The sequence below is a fragment of the Choloepus didactylus genome, chromosome 2, assembly GCF_015220235.1.
Source record: "Choloepus didactylus isolate mChoDid1 chromosome 2, mChoDid1.pri, whole genome shotgun sequence".
Taxonomy (NCBI): Eukaryota; Metazoa; Chordata; class Mammalia; order Pilosa; family Megalonychidae; genus Choloepus; species Choloepus didactylus.
In genome coordinates this window covers 91,761,460-91,784,988 of record NC_051308.1, presented here as the reverse complement: position 1 = coordinate 91,784,988, position 23,529 = coordinate 91,761,460, and the positions used below count along the sequence as shown (strand labels likewise).

At 32.8% G+C, this 23,529-nt stretch overlaps 1 protein-coding gene across 4 annotated transcripts in view; it reads left to right on the top strand.

Annotated features, from left to right (window-relative positions):
- The window catches only part of SUCO (SUN domain containing ossification factor), a 100,361-nt gene that overhangs the window by 57,814 nt on the left and 19,018 nt on the right, over window positions 1–23,529 (top strand). For 3 of the 4 annotated variants that reach the window (XM_037825334.1, XM_037825333.1, XM_037825332.1), the window contains exons 11-22: window positions 1,153–1,258; window positions 4,013–4,033; window positions 4,244–4,299; window positions 4,794–4,885; window positions 5,692–5,757; window positions 10,757–10,825; window positions 11,290–11,380; window positions 14,000–15,169; window positions 16,251–16,338; window positions 20,332–20,436; window positions 21,992–22,146; window positions 22,638–22,729. In XM_037825334.1, the coding sequence (XP_037681262.1) occupies window positions 1,153–1,258; window positions 4,013–4,033; window positions 4,244–4,299; window positions 4,794–4,885; window positions 5,692–5,757; window positions 10,757–10,825; window positions 11,290–11,380; window positions 14,000–15,169; window positions 16,251–16,338; window positions 20,332–20,436; window positions 21,992–22,146; window positions 22,638–22,729 (2,111 nt within the window). The remainder of the gene's footprint in view (window positions 1–1,152; window positions 1,259–4,012; window positions 4,034–4,243; window positions 4,300–4,793; window positions 4,886–5,691; window positions 5,758–10,756; window positions 10,826–11,289; window positions 11,381–13,999; window positions 15,170–16,250; window positions 16,339–20,331; window positions 20,437–21,991; window positions 22,147–22,637; window positions 22,730–23,529) is intronic. The other variant, XM_037825335.1, reaches the window with a different exon arrangement.

The following is a 23,529-nucleotide window of genomic DNA, read 5'->3' as shown; positions in this document are numbered from 1 at the left end:
CAAGTGCTTCATCTTATATCATAAGGGTTATTTTTGTTAAAGTATATTTTAAAACCTTTGTGTGTGTTGGAGTGTTTAAAAGATATAAAGAATTTGGAAAAGAATCATAATCGCATCAACAAAAGATAACCATTGTTAGCATTTGGATAAATTCCTTCCAGTCTTTCTTATGCGTTTAATTACTTACTAGTTCTAAATAAGTTTAAAAAAATTAGTAACAAAAAATTAGTTTTTACTTTTTACATCCCAGGAGTGTCCCTTTGTCATTTAAACACACCATTTTTAATGAGTACATGATATTTTTTTCCTCAATGGAGGTGTTTATTCATTCCATAAATACTTTGTGTGCCCAATATATGCCATATAGGATGTCATTATTTATTTAACCATTCTTCTGTCTTATCATTTCATGCCCCCTCACTCAGCATTGCATATATAGTTTTTAAAATCAACTCTTAAGACCCTCTTTAGAATTCCATCCCTTTTTTTGCCACTAACCTTGTCAGATCACTTCCTTTTCCATAAGTTGCAATTTCCCCGTATATCAAATGGAGATATTCAGCCCTGGCAGATTAAATGCATTTTTTTTTTTTAATGTTAAAGAGAGAGCTCATTATTTTGAGTTCTTTAAATGTTACAGTAAACAAAAATAATAGTTTTAGACTTTCCCTTAAAGGGGAGCAGGTATATAAGACCTGTCAAACTAAAATGTGATGGAAAAGATTTTTGTTTTCTGTTTCTCTTTCCACCAACTCTTGTATTTACACTTTACACCATCATACGCTTGTCAGTATGTGCAGAGTTGCATCTTCTTCCAAAACAATCCCTTGGATATTTGTTTTAAAACCTCCAGTTCACTTGGATGCCTTCCTAAACCCCAAGAAGTGGTCCTGGGCCTCTGTTTTCATCTTTTTCCTCCCTGCTATTTGATAGTGTTGTGATTTTTCAAGGTTTTCTTCCTAGTGAAAAGGAACTTGTCAGTTTAGTTGGAAAGGAAATGTATTTTATTCAAGGACCTGTCATATTTAAATGACGTTAAATCAGTGTGTTCACCTGGAGAGGGGGAATGTATAGGACGTATTTTGAATATGTATGGAACCTCTCTATGTGGCTAATGATTTTTTATAAAAACAATATATTTTATATTTCTAGATATCCTACAAATAAATGGATTAAGCTGGGTACTTTCCATGGTAGAGATGAGAGGAATGTCCAGAGTTTTCCTTTAGATGAACAGATGTATGCAAAATATGTGAAGGTAATGTTTATACACATTAGGACTATGTTCTAAATATAGAACACTTACCTGTCATTCACACTTAACACTGCACCCCACCCCTTTACAAATCAGAACAATTAAGAGGTAATTTAGTGGTATGTATGCTTTTTAATTCTTATTTAGATATGTTGTTTTATGAAACAAATATTAATACATTCCCTTTTGTGTAACTGGAAATCTAGACTAGCTTTTTATTTGTGTTTCTAATGAAATTCTGAATTACAACTCTTAATAATTTCTGAGTCATTATGTAAAATACTGTCTTCATCCTATTGTGTTTCTGTTTTGAAACTCAGATCATTGTTAATCACTGAAGTCTTTAAAACAGGTCTGATTTCTTAACTTTTTAGAATCATTTCAGTTTTAATATCCAGTTATTTGGCTTTATTATCAGTGGGCTTTGTCCTTTCTTTTGTATATTCAAGTGAAATATTTCTGTGCAAATACTAGCTTCAAATAAAATCAACTTTAGAAAATTCATATTCAGTATTTCCTTCTGCTTCCTCCACCAGCAAATCAGGTAGAGTTCTAGCTTTTTGAATTGGATTTAGTCAAAATAGCGGAAGTTACTACTCTTCCCCCCACTCTTTTTTTTCCCCTTTAAAGTAATAGCCATACTTTAAAGTACCAGAGTGTTAATAATATGGCCTTTTGGAATGGCAGCAGCTCTAATTTCTCTATTCTTTTTCATCTTTAAATGTGAGAACTATAGCTACCTAATTGTCTTCTGGGATTTTATTGTCTATCTTTTTAAGCTTATATTAGATTTTCTGCTCTAAATGGATAAACTTGTAGTATTCCTAGACTCTGTATAAAAATGCTAAATTCTGTTTTAAAAATGTAGTTATATTCTCAGTTAATGATTCAACAGTGTTAAAAAAATAAAGTTACATTTTCAGTTTGTTTAAATGAGTACTGAAACAATTATTTGGTGACCTTTTTATACAATAATTTCTACCCTGTGAGGAAGAAAAAATGTTAGAAATTATGTGCCAAGTGATACAGTTGTATTTAACTTTATAATTAAAACAACTCATATGTTAACCAAATAGGTCTGATAATTATTCTTTAGACCATCTACTTTGTTTAACAAGGGAAGACTATTTTATCAGTGGCATAAAAAATGCAATATTAAAAATTCCCTATCTTGTCCCTTTCATGGTGGGGAGATTGCAGCGCCCTTTGGTGTTAATTGGTTTTATAATAAAAAGCCCTCTTTGGTAGAGTTGAGTCTTAAAAGCAAAAGATATTTTATAGTGATAAATTTTATATTTTTACCTGGGCTTTCCTTATCCCAAGAGAACTAAACCAAATCTACAAACTACTTTTTAATAGCTTACACTTTTTTCTTTTTTTTAAATTCAGTTTTATTGAGATATATTCACATACCATGTAATCATCTATGGTGTGCAATCAGCTGTTCATAGTACCATCATATAGTTAGGCATTCATCACCCCAATCTATTTTTGAACATTTTCCTTACTCCAGAAAGAATCAGAGTAAGAATAAAAAATAAAAGTAAAAAAGAACACCCAAATCACCCCCCCATCCCACCCTATTTTTTCATTTTGTTTTTGTCCCCATTTTTCTACTCATCTGTGCATACACTGGATAAAGGAGATGTGATCCCCAAGATTTTTACAATCACACTGTCACCCCTTATAAGCTAAATTGTGATACAAAATCACACTGTCACCCCTTGTAAGCTACATTTTATACAGTTGTCTTCAAGAGTTAAGGCTATTGGGTTGGAGTTTGATAGTCTCAGATATTTACTTCTAGCTATTCCAATATATTAAAACCTAAAAAGTGTTATCTGTATAGTGTGTAAGAATGTCCACCAGAGTGACCTCTTGACTTCATTTGAAATCTCTCAGCCAGTGAAACTTTATTTCACATCCCCCTTTTGATCAAGATGTTCTCAATCCCATGATGCCAGACCCAGATTCATCCCCAGGAGTCATATCCTGCATTGCCAGGGAGATTTACACCCCTGGGAATCATGTCCCATGTAGTGGGGAGGGTGGTGATTTCACCTGCCGAGTTGGCTTAGCTACAGAGAGAGGGCCACATCTGAGCAACAAACAGGTAGTCAGGGGAAGACTCTTAGGCACAATTAGAAGCAGGCTTAGCCTTTCCTTTTAATAGCTTACATTTTAAAAGTGGATTGATGTATATCTTCCAATTCTGTATGTTATACTTGAAATAACATACCATATCAAAAGTTCATGCTTTCCCTGAAACAACTTGTATACAATATTGTACAAGTATAATTTCTTATTGTGCTAGTTTATGTTTTATCAGTATGAATATACATGCCACATAGTATCATTTTATAAAATTTTTTATGGAGATACACGGTACATACCTTAAATACTTAAAGTAATATAAGACATGAGTTGTTTCTAGATACTGTTTATTTGATTTTAGAATGCCTTCGTACTATCAGCTATAGAAAATCAAGCAGTGACTTAAAGGCCATTTAACTTATTAACCTTAATTTACTTCAGTACAGATATTTAGGTTAACTTTGATGTTGTGATGGTAAAAATTATAATGATTACTTTGATTTCTGCAAAGAATTAAGAATACTACAATGTTATCCATCCCAGTACTTTGCTTTCTGTTTCTTAAATTACACTGTATAGTTTATAAATGTTTAAAAGTTGCTCGTGGCATGTTATCCAGACTTTTGAACTGATTTCTGTTTCTTTTCCTTTCTCTTGCTTCAGATGTTCATCAAATACATAAAGGTTAGCAACGTTCTCTTTTGTAATATTGACTAACAGGGCATGGCATATTAGTGCATGGCAAAAAAAGCAAAACTATTTTTAACACAAGTATTGCTTTCTGGGGAAATGAGTACTTTAATTTTAGCAATGGTATAATAAAAAATTGTATATTGCTAAGTAATCTCAGATGCACTGTGTTGGCTTTGCATTTCATGTATTTTTATTCTTTAGGTGGAGTTAATATCACATTTTGGATCAGAACACTTTTGTCCCTTAAGCCTTATAAGGTAATACAGTACAAAATTTATTCACTGGATGGTTTTTTAAAATGTGCTATGCAGAACCCCAATATATTTAAAGTGACGAAATAATTTTCTGTTATGTGATGTTAATATCATAGAGATGATATAAGCTGTTAAACCATTCTCTTGCACACATTTTAGAGAAATGTCAAAGATTCCTCTCAAGAAAAAATAATCTTCATTTTATGTGTTTGTTGAGCTTACTTGCTATTTTGGTAAGATGATAATATAAGGAAATATTTTGTACTGCTATCAAAACTTAGTCATTGTGTTTGTAAGTGCCTTAGATAGATTAATTTTTTGTTTTAATGGAAACAGTAGATGACTGCAGCGTAAAGAGCAATCATTATTTTGGAGTCCAAAGCTAATGTCCCTCAGAGCATGACCAAAGTTAATATATTTTGTCATTTATTGTCAAGAGAAGCTCAACCCTAAGAAGTCTTTGTTTTGGAAGTCTTACCTGGAATTGTTGTTAATAGGGTATTTGGCACTAGCATGGTGGAAGAATATGAAGAGATTGCTGATTCCCAGTATCACTCAGAACGTCAAGAACTGTTCGATGAGGACTATGGTAAGTGACTTTAAAACAGGTGACTATTATGTATATTTTTTTGCTTTTTAAAATAATTCTAATAGTAATGAGTACATGTCATTTAAAAAAAATGAGTATGCATTTTGCCTTTAGACCTTATTTTTTTTCTTGTTTCAAACTCTAATATCAATAATTTTTCTTAAAACTCTCTTCTATGATTGTCTTCCAGTAAATTGACCTGTGTTCCATATCAATTAGTTACTTCTAAGTGGGAACCCCAGTTACAGTCTGTAAATTATGGTTATATTCCTATGCAAGGCACAAAAGCCAAGTAAAAGCCTCTTATAAGGTAACTGAGGTAGTAGAATTGAGCATTAATTCCTTTGATTTCTCCTTATCGTAAGAGTGAGACTTTAAAAAACGCCTTTAAGCCTAAAGGAGTTGGGCATGTTTTTATGGCACTGTTTCTTTTTAATCAAGTTCTTATTTTAAGATATTTTGCTTAGTTCTGGCCAATATAAATTATTCCTACCCTAGTTTTCCCATCAGACATTCCCCTTAGACATTTACTAAGGGTTGGTAACATACATTGAAGCCTTGACTGAAAATTATAAATGTAGTTAAAATTTTGGTAAGCAGCAGAATTCCTTTCCTTGGTTTACGTCTATCTATTAAGTGGCTTCTGAATCTCATTTTCTCTTTGTGGACATGTTTCAGATGTGTCATTAATATTATAAAATGTTATAAATTATCAGTAGACTTTGACAGGACATAATTTTGAGGTTTTGAACTTGTCATTGGAGATAGCTCTCAGCATTAACTACTTTCATTTTCTCTTTAAACAGATTATCCACTGGATTATAGTAATGGGGAGGATAAATCCTCAAAAAATCTTCTTGGTTCTGCTACAAGTGAGTATTTTGGCATTTTCCTATAATTGGTATTAGATATTCTATTAAAGTGTTTCTCAACTTTTAAATTTTATTTATTTTGTTGTGGTATAGTTTAGGAGATTCCCACTCCCAATATGGAAGTTGAAATCATATTGGCCTTGGAAAATTATTTCTATGGAAATAAAAATAGGAAGTGAAGATGAAAAGAAAGAGGAGAGGGAAAAATGCAAGCATTAAAAGGTGGTTCTTCTATTTCAATTAAGCATTCATTTTTTAGGCAGTTTCTATCTTACAGTGAAGAAAGGGTTATGAATTTACCTAGGGAAGGAATTATTAGAGAGGTCCCATACTGTATAGACAGAAGCATGTGGATAATCTTACTGGATAGGAAAGAAATATGAATGTTTGTTTTCGGGATGGTATGCATCAGTGAAATCTTAGAAATGAAGATTCATTAATTAATCTATGGCTATGGTTAGTTTCCTCTTTAATTCCAAAATAATAAAAGTAATCCCTATCTATAATAATAGTTAGTAAAATAATAATAGTAATAATAATTGTCCTCCTCCTCATCAAAAACCCTTTGTAAATAAAAGAAAGAATGACTAGGATAATAGTGGTTTGGTTTAGTTGTCATTCCAATGTATGTCCAAACCTGTGCTCGGCTGGTTAAGGAGACTTCTGGAAAGACCGTTACCAACTGGCACTTTATTTTTACTCTTAGAATGTGTGTATTTTAATGTGTTATTTTTGGTTATTCCTGAAGAATTTAAGGCTTATTTGCAGGGGTTTTCTTTTTATTTGAAGATTAATTATTGAATTTAACAAAAATAAATTTGTTAGTAAAATAGAAGAATAACTACCTTGTGCATTTCCCCTGATGTTCTAAGTAAATTGAATTGCTTGAATTCTAGTCCCTCTGTGAAAACAGTGAATTTGTAACTTTGATCCTTCGCCAGTAGTGCCTATACTTAACCATATATTTTCCTATACCTACAGTATATGGAGTTATGAATTGCTTCTCATTTCCATCTTTCCTTCCACGTCTCTTCCTTCTTCTGCTCTTCTCCATAGAGACTGTAGACTAAAGTGGATGTTTTAAGGGATGGGAAGAAGAGTTTTAAAAATGCCTTTATATGGAGAATTCTTTTATGTAATATTTAACTTCATTACATATCAACATATATTGTTTATTCCTGGGCATCTTTTCCATATTAGCTGCTACTTTTAAATAGAATCCCTAGCTACCTAGCTTATTGTGGTATAAAAATAGGGGCCTCATTCACTGCAATGGGATGTAGTTTTTTGGGAAAGAAATGATACTATTTTTTCTATCTGTATAAGATTATTTTTGTGTTCTTAAATTTGTATTAAATATATGTTAATATATAATTATATATTTTGTTTACATATTTATATAAACAAATTTATATATTAATAGTTATTATTCTTCCCCTTGCATAGTTTAATAATGTTTAATTGCCTCTGAGGAAGCATCATTATTTTTAGAGGTCAGAAATAAATTTTTTAGCCCCAGACCAAAAGATCTTCAGTTTCTGGTGGCTACTGAAAAGGAGAGGGAAATTAGGCCTGACCATAGTTTTAGACAAAGAAAATTCCTGTTGATGTTCTGCATTTACATTTTCTATTTTGTTAAGGGATTAATTCTTAGACATCTTTAAAAACCTGGCTATATTTAAGTGGAGGACATCCTCCTGTTTGTATTATTTAATTAGAATCTTGTTTAGATCCTACTTTTTGGATCTTCTTGATGGTCACATCATATATTTTTCTTTTTACCGACATCTGGAAGGGCAGTCCATTTACCTTCCAGTGTCCTAGGTGTTGAAGAATTTGTATAGTAAGACAAAATGAGTGGGAGAGTGTCTGCTGAATCTAAGCGGGAAAATTGGGTTTAAAAAGATCTCCTCTTGAAGTATTAAAGCAAGAGAGGCCAGTGAGAGCTGAGTGGTAAGACTTTTACCATCATAAAGTTTATAAACACTATCTAACAGTTGCCTTCTATACTTGTGTCCTTTTAGTCTTTTCTGAAGATTTTGTTTTTGAGCTTGACCTAACTACCACATCTGAGTTAGTATAACTGTAGCAGAGTAAAAATGGAGTGGAATCAGATGAAAGATTTGGTCTCTTGCATTAGAATGTCTGAGTTTGACTGTAATCATCACCACTTTCTAAATTAACTTGTAGTTTGCCTTTTCAATTTATTTTTTCCTTATTTTAAAAATTTATACAGTGTCTCCAAAATAGAATTCTGTGGTTTTAATCTTTTCTTTAGCAACTCCTTTTTCCTTTTGCTATTGAGTAGTTAGTAATTTTAGGCAATGTGTTATCACTAGAGTATGTTGCTTCTGATGGGACTTGATAGTCAAAGAGCATGAATAATGCATATTTAGATATTCTTGATACTACGTAATTTACTTAACTGCCAAAAAGCGAGAAACTACTATTCTGGAAAAGAATGCTATTCTTGGCTTAGTGTGTATGGCAGTTCTGGCAGCTCTTTTACCTCATTCTTTTGTTTACATTCTTGAACCAGAAAATTTTAGTCTTTAATATCAACAGGAATTTTTTTTATACCATTCTGCTTTCCTTGTGATTTGTCATGTGAATTTGCTAGACCACAATATGATATTCTTGCAGGACTACTTTTACTGTTAGGTTGTCTGCATTTTGTTAAAATCACCCTGTTTGCTAAAGGCCAGGTTTCTGTCTACATATTTAGGACAAAATGTAGTTTTTAAGTCAATGCATTTATATAAATGTATTTATTTATTTATGTTAAGGTGCTAGGCAGAAAAAGAAAGTGGAGATGGGCAGGCTTCAGAGGTAGCTGAATGTGCATTGGGAGGAAATAATTTTTTTTTTTTTTCTTGTAGCATAGCTTTAAATTCTTCAGCCTGGACATCATGGAAGTTTATTTTCTTTATGAAAAAAGTCATTGATGTGCTGGAAACTGAGAATTAACATGGAGATATGTGGTCCCTACATCTAGGAGAATTTTCATTCTTAAAGGAATGAGCTAGAATGACTAGTTGCCCAACGCAAAGATGGAGGGTTAGATTAATCCAGGAAAAATTAGGGACAGGTATCTAGTTTGATACTGTATTCCCAAGTTATTACCTCAACCTATTCAGAAAGCTTTTTAATGGCCACATTATCATGGTGACTAGTCATCATGTGTTTGAGTGGAGGTTTAGAATGGTCAGAATACAACATTCAGATGGTGCTTTCTCTCAAAAAAAGGAAAAATAAAATAGGCTTTTTACTAAGTTTGTCAGTGTTCTATAAACCTAGGAAAATTATTTCTTACAGGTTAGATGGACTGAGTAGGTAGGAATTTGCCAGGTTTTGCTTTTATTACTAAATGACCACTTTAAATGATGATAAATGATACTTTTTAAAGGGAGGGTAGAGTTTAAATCTTCCTTATTGTTGGTGCTAGTATTAAAATTTAACATCAAAAATAACATTCTAAACTAATTTCTTTACACAGACTTGCTGAGTTATCCTTTTAGTCTAAGGACCAGGGCCATGTCTCTCATTACTGATACAATTGTTATTAGTAATTGCCAGGTCAAAGGGCAAAGTTGACCTATAATCCTAGATATTTTAAAAATGACAAATAGCAGACTTTTGTGTGTTACACTCACGATTGGAAACGAAGTGTCACTACTTTGTTTTTTAGATTATGGAATCATAATTTTATGAAGATCAAAAGTACAGCGGTCTACTAGCTATGACTTGTAAAACAGACTCAAAACTTCTACTTCTTTCTCTTACCAGAAAGCATGTATTTATAGTACCAGCTGTATGTGACAGTACTTGGCTTGCTCCCAGCCTTTTTTTGTTTGTTTGTTTGTTTTGTTTTATTGTTTCATTCAAAAGAGATATATTGAAACTTCCATGCCCTATCTCAGAAAACGTATCTCAAATTTTTGCCAATTACACAGTACCATAAAATCTCTAAATAAAAGTTGTTGCTTCTAATTTTTTGAAAGCGCAACATCAGTGTTTTAAATAAGCTAAAACATAATTAGAGGTTTAAACGTATTGGCATTTTGCTATGATTAGAGTCTCTAAAAGTATAGATCATTCCCCAAATCAGCTTTTTATGGAGTTCTGCTATGTCTGAGGTCCTCACGTACCCTTGGAGATTTATGTAATATGGAGATTTTGTAACACTTTTACTCATTATCCAGATAGCCTCCTTGGGAGGAGAGGCAGAATTAGCAAGTATGCAAATCACTCTACGTACAACTCTTTTAGCATTTTATGATTTTGACTTTTAATTAATTTGCCCCATACCCATCCCCACCCGACCCAATTATTCACAAAAGAATTTTTGTGCTTTTATAGTCCATAAAACATTGCTATTCTGACCAATGATTTTTTGAAGGTCATCTAAGAAGTGATTCTATACAGTATTGACTTTGGATTTAACCATGTTATTAATAGATATTATATGCTAATAATTAAAAATAACAATATTTATATTTCCTTTTGGACAAGCTCCCTTTCTTGTTTATTTTTACCTACTATAACCACCCACTTAGGAAAAACTTTTGTTTCCGCAATCTTTTGCTTTGTTTTTAACGATAAAATCTTTTAAAAGAAAAACAGCCTTTTCTGTAAAATGTTTACTTTGGTCAACTGATTTCTTCCTTGTCCCAGAACAGGCTGTATGTTGAATTGTGCTGAAAACAGTGTTTTCGTTAAAGGTTTTGGGGAAGCTTAATAAAAAAAGTGTATTTAAATTTAAAAATTCTTCTGAACATAAAAGTTCAGATTTATAGTTTACATTTTTGAGTTGAAATTTATTTGTATCCTTTTGTTGGATTTAGGCAGAAAGAAGACCAAAAAAGTAATTTCTCAAAAAAAGGAAAAGACCATTATAAATGTTTTGGTTTTTTTGGTTTTGTTTTTTACTATCACGTATTAATTTATGTGAGGATGTTTAGGTGTTGGTTTTTCTTCTTCTGATTGAATTTTGTTTTAGATGCCATTCTAAATATGGTGAATATTGCCGCTAATATTCTGGGAGCAAAAACTGAAGACCTGACAGAAGGTATTTAATCATCTTATGGGTCTCTTAAATAGTTGATACTCCAAGAGGGGTCATTCTAGTTAGGAAAATCAATTAATGAGCCAAGCATATAATAGAAAGCATTCAAAAGATGCTTATTTATTTGAATTTCATTGTTTAATTGAATTTCACAAGTTCTTTTCTTTTATAAAGGTTTTTGTTTATATAAAACTCATGAATTTGTTTTCTGGCTCTTCTCTGCTATAGAAGTAATGATTTTCTCCCTTATTTCTTCACTGAGGTTTTGGTGCCCTAATGATACTTGTGAACTTATATGATCATTCCTTTCTAAAAGAACTTTGATTTAATAAAAAAAATCTGCACTAGCTACCCTATTTGATTTTATTTCTTCTCCCCGAGACTCTAAAGTTCTTTATTGTAATGAAATATTTTCATGACACAGCGTTTTAAAATTGAACTCAACATGGGCATCTTTCCTAAAATAGGAAATAAAAGTATATCTGAGAATGCCACTGCCACAGCTGCCCCTAAAATGCCTGAATCAACTCCTGTTTCAACTCCTGTTCCATCACCTGAGTAAGTTATACTGCAGTGTTAAATAGAGTTCTGTTTAAATGGGGAGTTAAGTATACAGGTACAAAAAAAGGTACTTTTGGATTTGTATGTGAAATGAGTGTCCATAGAAATCTCTGAATCATAGGGCAGATGTTCTGTAGCCATTGTAATATCTTTGAGTTACTTCTTCCCATTCATGTATATGTGTGCTGGGAATACACATTATTTTTACTCATCTAAGGGAAAAATAAATAGGAATATAAATTCAGATTGTGTAAAAGTATCCCCACTTCATTCCAGAGCAAACATTTGTTGTTTTGATAAGACATATTACTAAGTTCAAGCTTTAATAAAACATTAAATAGGTATTTGTAGTATGTCTACAAAGCTATAAAGGGAACTAAATACCTAGAGCAGTGGTTCTTAAATTATGTGTTTGTAGCACAGTGAATTTCTCAAAGTGATTTATGTAAGTTTTTTTCCTTCAGGCAGGGATGTATTTATGTAAGTAACAGATAAAATATCTTCCTTTTTTTGCCCTTCCTACCAGAGATTATTAAGTTGTTTTGGTACCTACTACTACTTATCTATACTTACTAGTTCATGATGATTAGGATAATTAGGTATAGTTATCTATATTTCATTAGATATACCCCCTGTAAACTTTGGAAGTCCTTTCACTGAAGGGAACTCTTTAAGAGGAGAAGGTGTTTGAACATGAAACAGTTAGTTCAAGGTAGTATGTAGTGAGATTGGCAATGGGTGTGCTTTAGAGTGTAATTCCTAAGTACCACACAAATTTATACGTGAGGTTTTATGCTTTGAAGTGTACAGTGGCAAATTTGTGTTCTTTTCCCATGTTAATCCTGAAAGTAACTGAAGGTATTTAGTGGATGACTAGAGAGAAAATATAGCATTATATGTTATTGATTTCTTGAAGGACCTAAGACATCTCTATCCTTAATATCTGGTTGTATGGAGATGCAATTGCTATTCCTGATTTTGTAGCTGGACTTTGTCAGTTAATTATATGTCTTATTTTTCAAAACTGAATGAAACTAACTTCATTTTATACATACACATGAATATTTATTTGTGGAAATATATAGTCACCTTATTCTAATGTAGCAGTTTTCTCTTTTCCATATTAGAGTTTAGTTTTTTTATAGAAATTTTTGCGTAAATATTTTTTACTTAATGTTTTTTCATGTTTCTTTTTGTCTTAAATTCTTAATGATAGTATAGTAATTCTTTGAAGAAAATAAATAGAAATGAAAGAAGGCATGATATGGTGTCACTGTTAAAGTTATTATGAAATGCTGACTTATTTTTCTTTTCCTAGGTTTGAGAGGGTGTGTGTGTGTGTGTGTGTATTTTAATTAGGGTATATATATTGTATATAACTTTGTTTTTAGTAAATTAATTGAATTTAATTTTTTACCCTTCCCTTTTTCAGCATTGATCTTTTCTATTAACATAATTTTTTTTTGTAGATAATAAGGGAAATACCACCTGAATATGTATGAAATGGTATCAGAGACCATATATTCTTTCTATTTAGAGAAACATGGCCTTATGATGTCTTAGTTTGGTCCATTTACTATTTCACTGCCAACAAAATGAAAGTCCAGCATTTAGATTTATCTTTTTTTTTTTCCAACCTTCTCCCACCTTTGCTAATATAATATTAGTCTTTATTTGAAGATATTTCCTGGTATTCTTAGCAATTTTTCAGAATTGTGTATTAAGCTTTTTCTTTTTGGTATTTAAATTACTTTAACTTATCACATTGCTCCTTTTGTGCTATAAGGCTGCTCCTAGAAATTATTTTCATCTTGGAAAGAACCATAGGCATTTTAATTTACGACACTGTTCTCACCAAACCCAACTCCCTAACCCCCCCACACAAAAAAAACCCACACTACTACAGAGCCCAAAGATGGAATTGAATTAGTGACATTATTCATTTTAAGCCAAGATTTTCATTAAAATAGTTAATTATTTGCCTTTTTAATAATAGAAAATTAGCCCAGAAGATAATAAGATTATTGGGGGGGGGGGGTTTGCACGGATATATGTATTTTTTCTCTTTGATGTGATGTCGTGTGTATAATGTCCCAGGTCATCCACAGAAAAATTATCTTTGAGAAATCTGGCTGTGTTTTGAAAGTAGCATATTCAAGTATAAAGTTCATTTATAAGTATTAAGAATCCTGTGGTATTCTAGTTCTAGCTCTGGGGCTTATAGCCCTTGGGCAACTCAATTTCCTATCTATTAGGGTGGTGAGACTTGGAAAGATTTGGTAAATATTTATGGAAGGTAAAGAGTATAACATATTCAGTGATTGGAAGTGTTCATATACAAAGAATTCTTTAATTCAGCGATTAAAGGAAAGCAAGACTGATAGGTAAATACGTTGGTTTGAAACATGTGGTTGGTCACTTGATAAATGGTCTTTCTGTTTTCATTTCTGAACAGTATTTGTATTTATAATGATAATGTTTTGAAGGGGAAAAATTCATCCAAAAATTGAGTTTCTTTTCCTTTTATCTTATGTATGGTGCATTTATTTTCTTACACATAAATTTAATTTTAGATTTCTCATTAAAGTGATTTGTAATTATGATACATATTTCTAGGTTTGTAACCACTAAAGTGCATGACATGGAGTCGTCAACACCGGATACTCCAAAAGAGAGTCCCATTGTACAACTGGTTCAAGAGGAAGAAGAGGAGGCAAGTCCATCTACAGTGACCCTTCTGGGCAGTGGTGAACAGGAGGATGAATCATCACCCTGGTTTGAGCAGGAGACGCAAATATTTTGCAGTGAACTGACCACAATTTGTTGTATTTCTAGTTTTTCAGAATACATATATAAATGGTGTTCAATTACAGTTGCTCTTTATAGGCAACGTAGCAGAACTACTGTGAGTAAAGCAAAAGATTATCTTGTGTCGGCGTCACCTTTACTACGACCCACAGAATCAGCGGATGTTTCAGTATCGCAACCGCCGAGTGGAGAATTGGACAGTAAGAGTGTGGAAAGGGAAGCTGAAACTGTTGTTTTAGATGATTTAAGTAGTATGCCCCAAGGTGATTTAATCAATCATACTTTAGAAGCAATTGAACTTGAACCAAGCCCTCCTCAAACTCTTTCTCAGTCTATTCTCTTGGATTTTACTCCAGAACTCAATCCGTCATCTAAAATAGAAGTATCTGAGTCTATTAAATATGAGGCAGGACATACAGCGTCACAGGTGATTCTCCAAGAGAGTTTTGTTGAGGTTGATAATGAAACAGAAAAGAAGTCTGAGGGCTCGAGTTCTGTAGAGAAGCCACCTGTGATCTATGAAACAAATAAAGTTAATGAAGTAATGGATAACATTGTAAGAGAAGACATAAACTCTATGCAAATTGTCACAAAGCTGTCTGAAATAATGGTGCCACCTGTAAGTACAGCCACTATGCCAGACAGTGAAGACAGGGAAGCCAAAATAACCATAGCTGAAACACCAAAGCAAATTTTGACTCCTATAGTGGAGTCTTCTTCATTACCTGAAATAAAAGAGGAAGAACAGTCTCCAGAAGATGCCCTATTGACTATTCCTGGATCAAGTGGATTACAAAGAACAGCTACAGATTTTTATGCTGAATTGCAAAATTCTACAGATCTAGGATATGCAAATGGAAATCTTGTACATGGATCAAACCAAAAGGAGTCTGTATTTATGAGACTGAATAATCGTATTAAAGCCTTAGAAGTTAACATGTCTCTCAGTGGTCGCTATCTAGAGGAGCTTAGCCAAAGGTAAGCTTTATTACAAGTTAGCAGTCTACTTTGCATGGTCAGTTAAGTTGCATAGTGTGATCTATGACTGTATGAGATGATTTAATTATCTCATGATATAATAGTAGTGATCACAGTTTTAACTGGAGAAAGTTTTAGTTTTGGAAGTCAAGCCTCCCTATTCAGTTGATGCAAAACTTTTATTAGGATGACAACAACTTTGAGATATCTGTGGTCATTTTCTCCTTCTGTAGCTTAACTTAACCACTTTTACTGTTTGATCCCCAGAGGGTTCATGGAGAAAATTATAGACATTGACCAGATTTTATATAAGAGAGTAGGCAAGAGTATTCAAGCGAAGACTAGATTGGACTGAACAGGATGATTAGGTAGCATTTTCATGCTTTCACGCAAATCATAGAATCCTAGTTCTAGTTGTGGTAATTTGTGCTCTTGTGGTTATAAGTGCCAGAGGCAATGCCAGTATGTTTATGCTATGATTAAGCCTCCAGGCACACTTCTTCATTTTTTAAACTATTTACTCTTTTTTTTTTTTTTTTTTTTTTATCTCTTAAGTGTCCAGTCTCTTTAGGGCTTCTCCCTCAACATTTTGCAACCAACTAGGCATGAAATGTTTAGAGTTCTTGAAACACAACCTTTTCCTGCTCCTCTTAAATTGAAATGCTACTAATGAGATGCCACTAAGGTAGTCTTTACATCCTAAGGGCCATCTTCTTAGTTCATGCATATTATTTATTAGTAACATGTGTGTATATGTGTGCATGCCCATTTAGCTACCTCATACCTGTTCTTGCTTCTTTCCCACCCTTATCCCCACCCCAGCAGAACCACAGAAATCACAAAATCTTAGATAGCAATAAGATGCATAAATTGATGTTAAGTTAGCAAATGCCTCATATACCTCAAGGGACTTGACTTTTTTTATCACACCTTTGCAAGTCGTCCTGCATTGCACAGGCTTCCTTATAAGAGTCATTTTGAGAAAAATGGATTTATCTTATATATTGAAATCAGAAGAGTGTTTTCGTTAAATGAACGAATGAAAAATTAAAGCTGATTTAAACCGATACTTAATCCACAGGTACCGAAAACAAATGGAAGAAATGCAAAAGGCTTTCAATAAAACAATAGTAAAACTTCAGAATACTTCAAGAATAGCAGAGGAACAGGTTGGTCATCTTCATGCCTCCTTTACTTTTTGTATAAATTTCCATTGAATTCTGTAGGACCTCATTGATAAGGACAAAAAATGGTGGTTTCTTTTCACCCTGATAGCTGATGGATAATTAAACTTGCTCTGTATCTTGTTTGGAAAGTTATCTAGTTCTCAGCATTAGTATTTCCTTTAGAGAAAATTTCTTGAGTATGATCAATTCATTTGTTCAACAGACATTTATTGTAAAGGGCCCGTGCTCTATTTGCTGGAGATATAAAATAATAGGAATACAATTTTTCCCCTCAAAGAAATTAAAAATGTTCTAAAGTAAGAGAGATATGAACAGATAATTACCAAAAAATGTGATGCCATTATATAATACAATAGATATGTCACGGGAGTTACAGAGCATGAATGACCAATTCTGGTATAAAAAGGACATATAGATGGTATTACTATAGAAGCTTCCTTCCCTGGAATATCCACCATTATCAGACTTCTGACATTTCTATTTCCAAAACTCCATTTGTTTCAAAGAATCCAACTAAAAGGGGCTTAACTAGGGGCTTAAAGAGTGAGGCAAATTTTATTATAAGAAATTTCAAGGAAGGTGAGATTGTGTGCAGATTTTCTTCGGGGCCTATATAGGAGTGGGATTGTTGATGCAAATCTTCAATTTTACTAGACAGTGGGAACTCTTTTCTGAAGTTGTACCAATTGTATGTGAACCAGCAATGTGAGATTTCTCATGGCTCCATATCCTCACCGATATTTGGAGTTGTCAAACTTGTAACTTTTTTCAACATAGCAGATATAAAATGATTCCTCATAGTTTTAATATGATTTTTCCCTGATTACTAATGATAGTGAACATCTTTTCTTAGGCTTATTGGCCATTTGTGTTTTGTCTTATAGGAAATGCCTGTTCTTGACTTTTACCCATTTTTCTTTTGGGTTTTATCCTCAGAGTTCTTGTGAGGTATAGGGATCCAATTTAATGTTTTCTTTATGAAAAAGCACTGTTTTATTTGCTAGTTCATACTTATTCACTGGTCTGCAGTGCCACCCCTATCATAAATAGGAAAATCTGATTAATATAAATGGATCTCATTCTCTTAACTTCTTCATTTTTACTAATCCACTCACTCCATAGTGGATATCCAGGTTTTCTTTAACTCTGCTACTATTAATATTGTTGTGAACATGCTTGTAGTTGTCTTGTTATGGACTTGTCTGAGATCTTCGGGATGTATATCTAGAAGCAGTATTGCTAGTATGCATATTTACACTCCCATCAGCAATGGATGAGGGTTCCCATAGCTCACGTTTCTGTCAATACTGAATCTTATCCATCTTTCTAGTTTTTGCTAAATAGATGTGAAATAATCTTGTTTCAATTGGCATTTCTCTGACTGCAGATGTTTTCAAGCATCTCTTTGAAAGAGATGTGTTCTTAAGTTTTTTAGAAAATTTTTTAGAAAATTTTTTAGAAAATTTAGCAATTGCCTGTTCATGTCCTTTATCATTTTTCTGTTGGGCTTGCTCTTCTCCTTGTTGTTTTGCAGTACTTTATGTATAATACCTAGTATACATAAGTATAGTATTCTAGCTCCTTATTTATCTACTCCCATTCTATTAACTTTGTCCCATGATGTCCTTTGAGCAGAAATACTTAATTTTGAGTAATTAATTTTAAAAATTATTTTGGTAAATTTTCTGATGTTTAATAATCTATGCATTCCTAATGTGTTATTCTAATATACTGCTGGTTTCAATTAGCTATTATTTGTTTAGAGTTTTTGCATCTGTATTTATAAATAAAATGGACCTGTGCTTTTATTTCCTTGTATAATCATTATGTGGTTGGATGTTTAAAATTTTTTTTTCTTGATCTTTCATATTTTTAAATTTTACTACAGTGTGTCTAGGTGTGGATTTTTCTTATGTCCCATTTGGCATTCAGTGGTCCATTTTGATCTAAGGTCTTCATTTTTTTGGTAATAACTTTATTCTTTATTAAGATATACTTGACTACAATAAACTGCACATATTTGAATGTACAATTTGATACTTTTTGCCAAATGTTTACCTCTTAAAACCATATCTATTCACTCATAAAATAAATCCTCAAGATAATGAACACATCTATAATCCCCCAAATTTCCTCACAGCCCTTTGTAATTCCTCTCTTCCACCTTTCTACATAATCTCCCCTAAAGCCAGGCTCCCAGGCAACCACTGCTGTTTTCTGTCCCTATTGATTAATTTGCATTTTCTGTAGTGTTATATAAATGGAATTACATAGTTTTACTCTTGTTTTTGTTAGCTCTTATACTCAGCTTAATTATTTTGGGATTCACACATGTTGTTTTATATATCAGTGATGCATTTACTTTTATTCCTGAGTTGTATTCTGTAGTATAGATACATCACGATTTGTTTATACATTCACCTGTTTATTTGTTTCCAGTTTTGGGTGATTATAAATAAAGCTACCATGAATATTTGTGTAAAAGTCTTTGCATAAACATGTGCTTTCATTTTCTTGACTAGACACTTAGGAGTGGAAAGCTTGGTTCATATGGTAGATACATGTTTAACTTTTTAAGAGACTGCCAAAGTGGCTGTACCATTTTACATTCCCACCAGCAGTATATGAGAGTTCAGTTGCTCCTTAATATAGTCAGTTTTTGAATTTTATCCATTCTAACAGATATGTTATGGTATCAAATTGAAGTTTTAATTTGCATTTCTCTAATGACTAAGGATGTTAAGTGCCTTTTCCTGGGCTTATTTGTCATCCATTTATCTTCCTTGGTAAAGTCTCGATTCACATCTTTTGTCTGTTTAAAAAGTTGGTTTGTTTTTAAATTTATTATTCAGTTTTGAGAGTTTGTTACATATTGTGAATACAAGTCCTTTATCCGATATTTGCTTTGCAAATATTTTTTTCCCCATCTATGACTTATTTTCTTATTCTGTTAACAATGCCTTAAGAACATACATTTTTAATTTTGTTGAAGTTCATGTATCAATTTTCTCTTTTATAGATACTAGTCAATGAAATCTTTGCCAAAACACAAAGTAACAAAGTTTTTTTTTCCTGTGTTTTCTTCTAGAAGTTTTATAATTTTAGTTTTGCACTTAGGTTTGTGATCCATTTTGAGTTATTTTTTGTATATGTCACAAGGTATAGATCAGAGTTCTTTTTTTTTTTTTTTTTTTCGCATATGAGTGTCTGTTCCATTTGTTGAAAAAAAAAAAGCTATCCTTTCTCAACTATTACCATTTATATTTTACCCCCTCCCACACAGAATTGATACTTAAAACTTGTATAAAATTCCATAAACACAGGTCTAGAATAATAAATGATTCGGTAGGTACTTCATGCAGGGTCCTAAACTGGAGTTTAGATTAGGTTTTCTTGACTTCTTCCTGCTCTCTTCTCTCCTTCCGATCATTAATAAATTCAGTCTAGTCTATGTAATAGAGGTTCCTAACCATGAGAATGATTCAGAATTCTGAAAACTTGCCTGTAAAATGTTATTTTAAGTAAAGACATGTTTTTTGATTATAAAAACTCCTGAAATTCAAAGTTGTGAACAAATGGAAAGATAGATGTTTTTAATGAAATTCTTTTTGCCGATGATACGCTAGCATTGACTAGATGACCAGTTAGTTGTAGGTATGTGGCTTTGTGCCTCCCTGCATTCCATCCTAATAAGCTATAAAATAACTTGTTGTTGAACCCATTTTATATCTAAAAACATTCAGCAAAAAAGTTTCAACATGTCCTTGTGCCAAGTGCCTTGTTTTAAAATCACACTTTAGGTAGAGACTGTTTTGCCAATAGCTGGTTGTATGCTGATTTATACATGTGGTGCTCACATTAATTTGATGTAATATTTTACATGGTAACTTTTTTCCCACATTCTTTTATTTGAGCTTCCGAAGTACTAATATGCAGGTGAAACAAAGAGAAATAACAACTATTCCTTTATCATAGGATCACCGGCAAACTGAAGCCATTCAATTGCTGCAGGCACAATTGACCAACATGACACAGCTTGTTTCAAACTTATCAACAACTGTGGCAGAATTAAAACGTGAGGTAATTGTTATTGCTAGTCTTGTAAGATACTGTGTAAATCGGGAGGTTATCATAAAGGCAGGCCTGTTAAGAGCATGGTACTAAAAACTTTACCCAAACAAAATTGTCATTTGAAGAGAGCTTTTTCAGAACACCAGAATGTGCTATTTATAAGTTTTGGAAATACATTGATTATCTTAATCTTTTGTAAAACATGGCATTAGTAATTCAGATTTACTTAAAACACAGATATGAAGTTATTCTAATAGGCCTTTTCAAACCATTGATAATAGCAATAAATAATTCATTTTCACTTCAGAAAGGACATTAAGTTGCTTTAGGAAGTAAAAATTTCATTGATTTGACAAATATTTGCTGAGGAACCAGTATATATTAGGCATTAACTCTACAACTCTAAGCGAATAGTCTCTGTCCTCACAGAATTTGCATATCTACCAAAGTATACGTGATAGTTGTTGTGACAGTGTGATAGAGAATGAAATGTGGGCCTGTGTAGGGGGCTGGTGTTAAGTGATGCTGCTTTAGCTAGGATGATCTTGTAAGACTTACCTGAGGAGGTAGCACTGTAACTGAGTTAGCAGCCACTCAGAGCCTGTGGTGAGACCTAACCAAGAACCTGGAACGAGACCAAACCTATTAGAGGGCAGAGCTAGGACAAAGGACCAGAAATTAGAAGCTGTGGAATGTGTTTGAAGGCAGAAAGTTGGTATAACTGGAGCAGAATGAATGACATAAGTGAGGGAAGGAAAGGGGTTCAGGGATACTGGCAAGGGCTTCATCATGTAGGGCTTTGTAGGTAAAATAGAGTTTGAATTTTATTCTATTCATTGTAAGTCATTGAAGAGTATTATGTAACAAAGTTATATTGATTATCTCATTGACATTTAAAACTTTGAGAAACCTCTCCCTGGCCTCAGCTGCTCTATAGAGAGTTTGCTTGTTGAGGAAGAGAAAATATGGAAGGAGGGAGGAAACCAACTAGGAAATAGTTGCATAGTTGCAGTAACCTGGGTGAGGTGATGTTGGCTTAGACTAGGATTTTATCAGTGGAGAATGTGTGATGTTGAATTCAGGATATATTTAAGAGGTTAGAAAGTCAATCCTTCTGACAGATTGGCTGTGGGGGGAATGAGGAAAGTTAAGGATGACTCCAGGTTTTTGGCTTAGGTAATGGTGAGTGGTGGTAAAATTTTGTAAGTTGGGAAAGACTGAGAACAGGATTAAAAATTTTTTTTTTTACTGACGAGGCAGTGCAAATGTGGCAAAATGTTAATTGGTGAATCTAGATGAAAGGCGTAAATGTGTTTGTTGTACCATTTTTAAAACGTTTCCATGGGTTTGAAAATGTTCAGAATAAAAATTGGGAGAAAAATGAAAAAGAGAAACATTGCTTTAGTAATACATTTTCAAAGAGTATGCTCTGCATTTATGGTTTTGAAGCACATTGAAAAAGGTTTAAAATGATTTGTCCATTGAATTTTAGATCCCACTGTATTTTTTCTTAGTATGATTTATTGTTATTTATTATTATTATTTAACTGTCTTCACATCTCAGGTTTCAGATCGACAAAGCTATCTTGTCATATCTTTGATTCTCTGCATTGTCTTGGGACTGATGCTTTGTATGCAGCGTTGTCGAAACACCTCTCAATTTGATGGAGATTATATTTCAAAACTTCCTAAAAGTAATCAGTATCCAAGCCCAAAAAGGTAATATCAGCATTATATTTCACAATTTTCTTTTTTTACTAAGCTTTTTATATTTGGGGGGAATTTTGAGGAATTAAAAGGATGCTGAGGGTGATTTCCTTTACCACATATGATTGTCTTGAAACCAAAATGTTAAAAATATCGTTGGGTCTAATGAGATATTCCTGTCCTGGATGGCTCTGTGGACTGTATGTAACAGAGAAAACACCAATAGTAAGTGTATAGAATCCCTTGAAATGTTTTGGTTGAGAAAGATGCCCAAATACAGAATTCAGATGAGGAAGAAAATACATATTTTAATAGTACCTTTTAGAGAAAGATCTGTAAATCCTTTTTTACGTGTATTAGCTATAACTGGAGTGTTAATTTAGGGATTAGCCCTATATGGTTTGTACAGTTCTTAATAGCCTAGTTCATACAGCCTTAGCTACAGAGTAAATTATATGTAGTTTACTCATATCAATCATAATTTTTTTTTTTTTATGTCTTAGGTGTTTCTCTTCCTATGATGATATGAATTTGAAAAGAAGAACTTCATTCCCACTCATCAGATCCAAGTCTCTTCAGTTAACTGGCAAAGAAGGTAGATTTTGTGGCTATGTAATATATATAAGCACAAATCTAGCTTATTTCTGGAGTAAGTTTAGTGTCAGTGCTGTGTTCAAGACCATTTGTTACAGAACAATGGATATAAGTAACGTTTGTGTTGTTTCAAAGACACTTTATCATTTTCACACTTTATGTCTATCTTCATTCTTAAAAGCCCAGAGGGTGGGGTTGGAGAGGTTTAATTTATTTAATTAGCCATTGGTAGCTTTGCTGGCACATGCTCCTGTTTAGAAGTATTTCTTTTTAGAAAGGGATGTTTGAGAAAGTTCAACAGATATGGAAAACCTGAATGTGCTCCCATAGCATCCTGTGCTTATCTGCCTTCTCTTCCAGTACAGGTAGGACCCCTTTTGTCTGTAGTTCAGGACTGTGAGCCACTTTCTTAATGAAAAATTGGCCTTTCTTTTTTTGTAGCCCCAGAGACCATAGTTGTGTCCCATTTTTAATGCTCAGTAAATATTTAGATGTAAGTGAATGGATGTGTTCTAAGCAGCTATTTTCCTATGTCAGTGCCTTTATAATTAGTGCCTTATTGAGAGACTTAGAAATTTATCTTTATAACAATACTAAAATAACTAAATTAAATACATATTTCAATTAGGAGTGTTTTCTTTATAATTACTGGCATTTCTTCCTTTCTTTAGGATTTAGTAACTGAGCAGCATGTTTCAGTTAATTAGGTTATTCAAGTAATCATTCTTGAGCTTCATTGATTACTCCTATCACAGAGCTTTACAGGCTAAACTCATTACATGTGTGTTTATTTAGGTCTAG